The sequence below is a fragment of the Triticum dicoccoides genome, chromosome 3A, assembly GCF_002162155.2.
Source record: "Triticum dicoccoides isolate Atlit2015 ecotype Zavitan chromosome 3A, WEW_v2.0, whole genome shotgun sequence".
Classification (NCBI taxonomy): domain Eukaryota; kingdom Viridiplantae; phylum Streptophyta; class Magnoliopsida; order Poales; family Poaceae; genus Triticum; species Triticum dicoccoides.
Window position 1 is genome coordinate 655626354 of NC_041384.1, and position 9147 is coordinate 655635500.

Genomic DNA, 9147 nt, shown 5'->3' on the forward strand with positions numbered 1-9147 from the left:
TAACTCAAAACAGGAACTGCGGAATAAACGGAGACTGGCGAAGGACGAGGTGACGATGCGCGTCGGGAATGGTTCCAAGGTCGATGTGATCGCCGTCGGCATGCTACCTCTGCATTTACCTACGGGATTAGTTTTAAACCTCAATAATTATTATTTAGTACCAGCTTTGAGCATGAACATTGTATCTAGATCTCGTTTAATGCGAGATGGCTACTCATTTAAATTTGAGAATAATGGTTGTTCTATTTATATGAGAGACATGTTTTATGGTCATGCCCCGCTGGTCAATGGTTTATTCTTATTTAATCTCGAACATGATGTTACACCTAGGGTTGGAAACCCTAAGGGGGTGGGGGCGCCTCCACCTGCCTTAGGGCCAAGCCACAACTAGGCCGCCGCCCCCTCCCCTTAGATGGGATCTATAGGGGTCGGCGCCCCCCAGGCCCCCTATTATAGTGGAGGGGAGGGAGGGCAGCCGCACCCAAGTCCCTGGCGCCTCCCTCCCTCCCGTGACACCTCTTCCTTCCCGCTTGTGCTTGGCGAAGCCCTGCTGGGATCCCACTACTTCCACCACCACGCCGTCGCGCTGCTAGATCTCCATCAACCTCCCCTTCCCTTGCTGGATCAAGAAGGAGGAGACGTCTCTCCCAACCGTACGTGTGTTGAACGCGGAGGTGCCGTCCGTTCGGCGCTCGGTCATCGGTGATTTGGATCACGACGAGTACGACTCCATCAACCCCGTTCTCTTGAAAGCTTCCGCTCGCGACCTACAAGGGTATGTAGATGCACTCCCCTCTCCCTCGTTGCTAGATGACTCCATAGATTGATCTTGGTGATGCGTAGAAAATTTTAAAATTCTGCTATGTTCACCAACACGTACCTCTAGCTCTTTCCAATAGGCTAGGTCCCAAAATATAGATTTCTTCTTCCACATGGGTGCGCGTCCCTCAGTGTCATTCGGAACAGCTAGTCCACTGGGACCCTGTCCAAATATTACATGTAAATCAGAGACCATATCAAGTACGTGATCACCGATAAGTATGGCGGGCTTCTTCCGGTGATCTGCCTCGCCTTTGAAATGCTTGCCTTTCTTTCAACATTGATGGTTGGTCGGGAGAAATCGACGATGGTCCAGGTACACATTCTTCCTGCATCTGTCTAGGTATATACTTTCAGTGTCAGCTAAACAGTGCGTGCATCCGTGGTATCCCTTGTTTGTCTGTCCTGAAAGGTTACTGAGAGCGGGCCAATCATTGATGGTTACAAACAGCAACACATGCAGGTTAAATTCCACCTGTTTGTGCTCATCCCACGCACGTACACCGTTTCCATTCCACAGCTGTAAAAGTTCTTCAATTAATGGCTTTAGATACACATCAATTGCGTTGCCGGGTTGCTTAGGGCCTTGGATGATAATTGGCATCATAATGAACTTTCGCTTCATGCACATCCAAGGAGGAAGGTTATACATACATAGAGTCAACGGCCAGGTGCTGTTATTGCTGCTCTGCTCCCCGAAAGGATTAATGTCATCCGCGCTTAAAGCAAACCATATGTTCCTGGGTCACTTGCAAACTGAGCCCAGTACTTTCTCTCGATTTTTCTCCACTGCGACCCGTCAACGGGTGCTCTCAACTTCCCGCCTTTCTTACGGTTCTCACTGTGCCATCGCATTAACTTGGCATGCTCTTTATTTCTGAGCAGTCGTTTTAACCGTGGTATTATAGGAGCATACCACATCACCTTCACAGGAACCCTCTTCCTGCGGGGATCGCCCTCAACATCACCAGGCTCATCTCGTCTGATCTTATATCGCAATGCACCGCATACCGGGCATGCGTTCAAATCCTTGTACGCACCGCGGTAGAGGATGCAGTCATTAGGGAATGCATGTATCTTCTCCACCTCCAATCCTAGAGCGCATACGACCTTCTTTGCTGCGTACGTACTGTCGGGCAATTCGTTATCCTTTGGAAGCTTCCTCTTCAATATTTTCAGTAGCTTCTCAAATCCTTTGTCAGGCACAACATTCTCTGCCTTCCACTGCAGCAATTTCAGTACGGTACCGAGCTTTTGTTTTGGTTACAGACACGAACCAGGACCAATGAGCCTCTCTGCTGGCCCATAACCTTTAGTCCCGGTTAGTGATTGAAATATTTTTTAACAAATGAGTGAAATATGTGTTCTAAAATTAGTGACCTTAATTTTTACAAATGAGTGAAATTAGTTCGTCGTAAATGAGTGAAATACAATTTTGAAATTAGCGAAACAGTCAAAAAAACACTTGTATGAAATAGCGAAACAATCTTATGTTTTATGAAAGTGATTCAAAAGATAATTGAAATATATAAAATAAAAAGTAGTTCAAACATAGCCAAGATTGATCTTGTTCTAAAGGTCTTGTGAACAGGATTTCAAATATATAAAAAGTTTCAAAAATGGACATTTTGTTTGAAATATAACAATCATTCAAAATACCATAAGAGTGAAATAAAATGCATGTCATCTATGTGGGGAGAGAGAATCATTCATGCATCGGTCTCTTCATTTCAACTTTCTCTCTCTTTCCTGACAAAGGTCCGTGGCATCGGAATAGCTGCACACACGACCTTTTATGCACGATAGGTGGATGATGATAGAATCTGACGTTGCTTATGTACGGAGGGATTCAATCCAACAATTATTAGCCTGTGTCGTCCATGCATCGTCCGCGAAAGCATCGGCTGTGTAGCATTGCTCCCATGGCATGCATGTACTTTGGTACGATGTGTCAGTGCATGTCAGCTGTATTTACCAGGTATAGGAGAGATAATAGATTTACAAGTTTGTATGTGTACAACACAGATCTTGATAAAATTGATTGACGATGGATTGCCAACCGGTAGCTACCGGCTCTGTTAAATTTACTTATCATTCGGTTGTCCCGCGCGTTCACAACGGCCGGATGTTGCCTTCTAGTATGAGCGTTAATTGCACCTGAACAGATGATACCGTATTTGACTCGAAAATCAATCCTGTGTCCGAGTCCGACTACAGCTCCCTTTCTTGTCCGAGCGCAGCTCGGCACCCTCCTTTTATATACGCCTCAGCACCGCTTATAGCAAACACAATTACAACAAGAGATCTCTAATCTAACAACAACAAGCGATCGAGATCTAGATATGCACCGTGGACGCATCGCCGTGAACCCGGCCGCCGGCACGTTCGCCATGTTTCCGCCGCCGCCGCAGCGCTTCAAGTTCAATCACATGTTTCCCGTGCAGGTGGTGCAGCCCCCGCCGTTTGCCTACCACGCTGCTCCCCTGCCGCCGGTACAGCCGGAGCTGCCGGTCCAGGTGCGCCCTGTGTGGGCGGGGAACTTCAACGAAGAGTGGGGCTACCTCCAGAGCTTCGCCGCGTGCGCCCGCTACATCGCTGTCGACGTGCACTACCCTGGACTCGTCCACGCCGCCGACCAGGACCTCAGCAGCCTGCCGGTGGAGCACCGCTACGCGCTCATGAAGGCCAACGTGGACGGCCTCAAGCCGCTCCAGGTCGGCATCGCCGTCTGCGACCACCAGGGCCAGCAGGTCGCCTGGGAGTTCAACCTCCGCGACTTCTGCCGCCTCGCCGACCCGCACGACGCCAAGGCCCTCGACTACCTCGCCCGCCGCGGCCTCGACCTCGACACGCTCCGCAACCACGGCGTCGACGCCTACATGCTTGGCGCGCTGCTCATGGGTTCCGGCCTCATCGGCGCCGGACACGGGCGGCCGCTGTCGTGGATCACCCACGCCGGCGCCTACGACGTGGCGTACCTTCTCAAGATTGTCACGGGCGGCGCCCCGCTGCCGCACGACGTGGCCGGGTTCCTCGGCGCCATGCGGTACTACCTCGGCCAGCACGTCTACGACGTCGCCACGATGGCGGCCAACTGCACGGGCATGCCGGTGGGGCTGGACCACATCGCCACTAACCTGCGCATCCATCCGCCGTGGGGGAGCCCTCGCCTCGCAGGCGCCGCCGGCGTGCGCGCGCTTCTGGCCTTCAGGATTTTGAAGGACGGGCGGTTCGGTGGCAACGTGGAGAGGTTCCGAGGCCTGCTTCAGGGCCTGCAGCATTAGTTCTTCTTCCACGGTCGATCACAATCACACACGAGCAACGTCCTTGGTCAAGAATTCGAATGTGCAACGGACTCATGCTGCCCGCCGGTTATTCAGAAGATTGTTATTACTGCTACAGTTTTATATACTTGTCAAGCGCTTGTTTTTCTCATCAAAACTTCCAGTCAAGGTTCTAGTGATGCGTGATGTATTTTGTCGTAATAATTCGCAATACTTACTTGGGTAGTATGTATGTATAAACAGCCGTCAACCGTGTACCTTCTACACAAATACAAGCACTGTATTCTATTGTGTATTTGTGTCTGTATTTTCTTAGTGCATCTCCAACATCGGATATAGTATTTGTCTGTGGACGTGTCTATGAAAAGTGATACGAAAAGCCGGCCATCCAATGCTTACCATAAACCTTCGTCTGTAATACAAAATTCAGACATAATTCATGCGAAGATGACATAACTCATGCAAACGGACATAAATTTGATATATTTCATATAAACCGAATGATATTTCATCCGTTCAACTAAAACGGTAAAACCTAAAATAATTTGTAGTGGACGGAGACCTCGTACGTTTGGGCGGCGGCACCTCCACTTGCGAAAGGGCACGGGACCCGGCAGCCCCCGCCTGACCGCCACCTGGTGCTCGCCAAGAAGCCGCTCCGCTTCCTCCTGTGTCATGCAGAGGGCCACCGCCAACGCCGACCCTAGCCAGGGAGCCCTGCCCTTGCCCCTGACGGTAGCGACGGAGGTGTCCCCAATCTTGACGAGTTCCCCATTGAAGCGACACAGTCGCTGCACGGACGTCTCTGTGGTGGTCATGGACAGGTCACGGGTCCAGGCCTCTGCGAGGTTGGGGCCCATACATTTTAAAATGTAAAACCGTGAACTTGAAAAATGTGAATGCAATGTAAAAAATATTAGCATAGTAATAAAACATGTTGATATCACTAAAAAAATGTATATAACACTTAAAAAGTGTTCGTTTCAAAAAGATGTACGTGAAATATTTTATAGTGTAAAATATATGTTTGTGTACTTGAAAAAATATTTCATACCATTCAATAAAGGTATGTTATATTTTAAAAATATTCCCACATTTCAAATGATGCCTGTAACATCTTAAAAATGATCGAGTAGTTTGAAAAATGTTCCTTATCATTAAAAAAATGTATCACTGTGTATCTAAAAATGCTCAACACTTATCCAAAAAATGTTGAAAAAGATATATTAAAAAAATGATCGAGTAGTTTAAAAAATGGTACCTATCATTCAAATTTTTTATCACCGTGTATCTGAAAAATGCTCAACACATATTCAGAAAATATTGAAAAAGATGCAGGTAAAAAAATATTAATCATATAATTGAAAAATGTTCAATGTGCATTAAAATAATATTTCCGATGTACACAAAAATGTACAACTTGTGTTGCATAAAGTAGACATGTACTGAAAATATAAAAGGAAAGAAAAGAAGAAGAAGAAACCAAAGAAAATTAAAGAAAAGCTGATAGAAACAAAAAAGAAGGAGAAGAAACACGGAAGGTTCTCGAACCGCCCCAAACCGTTGCATAGAACCTTCCTAAACCTGCTACACGATCTACTGTGTTGGGCCGACACATTTAGTGGATCGCCAATGGCGAGACCGAAGGATTTCTGGCAATAGGCGAGAAATAGCTATTGGCTCCACAGCATGGGCTCCATCGTCAACCAGGTGCGGAGGCCCCACAACATGGGCTCCATCGTCAAGTTCTCCTTCTTACTCATCTTCTAGGTCACCTTCATCGCCGTTGTGTGCACGGTCTTGTGCTGCTTCATCTTCTCGCAGTCGGCGGTGCGTCGGTGCCTGGCCTGCGCCCTTGGGGCTCTCCGTGACGCGGGCCGGTTTCTCTGCCTTCCGTGCCGGTGCGCGCGCGCCGGGCTACGGCGCGGAAGCCACCGGTGCATGGCGGCGCGCGGGTGGTGTCGTGGAATTGTCACGACAGATGTCCTAGTGAAAGGACTTAGTCGTGGAGCCATCGCAACTAGGAAGCTTAAATGGGTTAATCGGGACAAAGGACACGAGAGGTTTATACTGGTTCGGCCCCTTGCAGTGAAGGTAAAGCCTAGTACGGTTGTTGTGGTATTGCTAGGTTTCGATGACCAAGGAGCGAAATACGCTAGCTTGGCTCTCGGTCTGTTGTTTTTCTTTTTCTAAGCCGCCGCCGGGTCGTCCCCTTATATACACGGGTTGACGCCTGGTGGCCTACAGAGTCCCGACCGGCTCATATAACGTGTCTGGCTCGGTGACTTCTTTTACATGCCTTACTTTATAAGTCTTACTCATACATGGCGGTTTACAATTATGGGCTTTAAGCCGCCTCTGGGCTTGGGCCTGCTACAAGTCTTATAATGAACCGTCGCCTTGTATACTTGTCGGGCTTCTTTGAGTAACCCGCCATTAAGATTGACCCGGCCCCTCTTGGGCGGGTCATACCTGGTAGTTATATCCCCAACATTAGGCCCCAGCTTGATTTAAACTTTATTCTTGTCAATCTCTAACACTTAGACGAAATCCGTATTCCGCTGTTTGTAGAAACTCTGTAACCCGCCATGACGTCATCTTCAGAAAATTTGGAAATCTGCCTTGACGTCATCTTTAACGGATCCTTATGTTTAAATGTTTTCCGAGAATTGAGGCGTCCATTTAGCTGGATAATCATTACTTTGGTCTTCCTCAATTTTTGCACCTGCCCGTTCACCTATCTCCTTATAAATAGGCATGTCCGGTCCTTCTTCTTTCTTCTTCTTCCTTCTCTCGCCACCTCTCTGCCTCTCGAGCTCCGCCGCCGCCGCAGCGCTCACCATCGTCTTCAACGTTGGCTGCTGCATCACCCTGAGCTCGTCCAGAAAAACGGCGGCGATCCTTCGCAGTAGCTCTGCATAAGTAAGCTTTTGCTTTTTCACCCCTTAGATCTACATTAGGGTTCGTGAGTTTTCTTTCTTGTGTTCTTCGTTGTTCATCGTAGATTCCTTGCAACTTCTCCACTGCACCCTCTTTTGATCTAAAAGAAGTGTAGAACCTATGCGGTAATTGTTTTATATTCATTTTAGATGCTAGCAGATCCCTTTCTCTTGTACAAATGCCTCTTTAGAGCTGACGAACTCCTCTGCGCTGGTTTTTTAGGTCTAAATTTATTTTTCTTTTATGAACCATCTTGATCCAGAATAATAGCAATAGCTTGTGAAACTTGTTTGTCTCAACACTTAGCCAATTCTGTTTCTAGCAACCTTCGTATATCTTTAGTCATGGCGGTTTATCACGCTGGCTCACTTTTCCTTTATATGTCATTAGCCCTTACTTAAGCCACCATTACTCATCTGTACTATCATCATTTAACCTATAATTCCACCAATAATTTGAACCGGCACATTACTTTCTTTTCAGTTTGTCCTTTTTTCATCATGCCGTCAAAAGCGCCAACGGTCTGCAACTGGGTTCCTTCCAGTCACTGAGGACACCTTGAAAGATTTTGTCATGATCGGATATTTGCCGACGAAGACTGTTATGTCCTATCGTGCTCCTGACCCGGCCGAAGAACGGCCTCAGCCCAAAGACGGTGAAGTTATCGTTTTTACTGACCACATGAATCGGGGTTTTTCACCACCCGTCTCAGAGTTCTTCAGAGACATCCTGCATTTTTCAAGCTTCATCCACAAGATCTTGGACCCAACTCCATATCCAATATCTGCAATTTTCAAGTTCTATGTGAGGTATATCTTTAAGAAGAACTGATTGTAGAGCTCTTCAGAGAGTACTTTTATTTGAACCGCCAGAATGAATGCACCAACGGCCCTAGCTTGGAACTTGGTGGAATCTCGATTCAGCGCCGACAGGGTGTTGTCTTTCCTTTAGTAGTCTTACCAAGCCATCCCAAAGATTGGAACCAAACATGGTTCTATTGCCAAGACACGTCGCCAGCTGATGAAAAACCACTGCCGGGTTATCGCGCAGAGCGTCTTGATTCTAAGTTTGTGCTCCCTGACAAGCTTACTGCTGCTGAATGCAAGAAGCTTATCCCATCTATCAAAAGGATTCAAGCCTTATTGGGAAACGGCTTAACTGGAGTTGACCTGATCCGTTGCTAGATCGCATGCTGGGTCATCCCTCTAAGCCGCCGATCCAAGTTGATGTATGAATATGGCGGAGGCCCAGATGACTCTCTGCGTCATAGTTCTGTACAACTAACTAAAGAGGACATTGTTGCAATGTCAACCATCCTCGTGAACGGAAAATACGAGGACTACAATAAGGTTGGATTAAATCCTTTGTGCAAACTTAACCCGGTACCAGAGGTGAACCACCTTGACCTCCTTTTTTCTTTAGTAGTTAACTACTTGCATGACTTTTAACCTGTTATTTGCCTATAGGCCAAATCTGACTTCTGGAAGGCCAAATATGATCATGAAGCCGCCAAGAAGGTTAGAGCCGCTGCCATAGCCGCCAGGAAGACAATCCAGAAGTCCAAGAAGAAAAAGACTGCTTCTGATATATTCCAGCTGGATGACGTTTCTGATTCGGAGGTAGCCCTTGACTCCCTTGGCGTGTTTTTAACAACCTTATTGACACTAACTATTGCCAGGACGACACGGGGGCCAGCCAGGCAGCAGAAGAGGTAACTATTTCCTCCGACTCAGAACCTTTGCCAAGACCGAAACCTCGACTGGTAACCCGGAAAGTAAGGTTTTCACACCCTTTGGCTTATTTGGATCCTCATTTTCTTTTGAAAAAGCAGTAACATGAGAGCCGCCGTTAGGCCCAGACTAATGACGATGATGAGCTGCCCTCCGGCTTATAAAAAACTCCTCGAAAACGCTAGAATGAGGTTTCTTTCACCTTTGTCTTTTGCTTTTATCAATGAATCTATTTCCTTACTCTCTTAACTTTATTTTACTTTTGCACGAGGTTTCTCGCTCTTCTAGCGACTCGTCACAAACTCAATTTCTGGCTTTCAAGACTGCCCTTGGGTAAGGAAAATCATCTTTCTTTTGCATCTTTAAAACTGCAT

The 9147-nt window shown here is 47.2% G+C and overlaps 1 protein-coding gene across 1 annotated transcript; it reads left to right on the top strand.

Annotated features, from left to right (window-relative positions):
• The first annotated feature begins 3161 nt into the window (after window positions 1-3161).
• Window positions 3162-4103, top strand: LOC119272781 (probable CCR4-associated factor 1 homolog 11). Its single transcript, XM_037554176.1, has one exon. The coding sequence runs from the start codon at window positions 3162-3164 to the stop codon at window positions 4101-4103; it is 942 nt and encodes a 313-aa protein (XP_037410073.1).
• Window positions 4104-9147: the final 5044 nt, after the last annotated feature.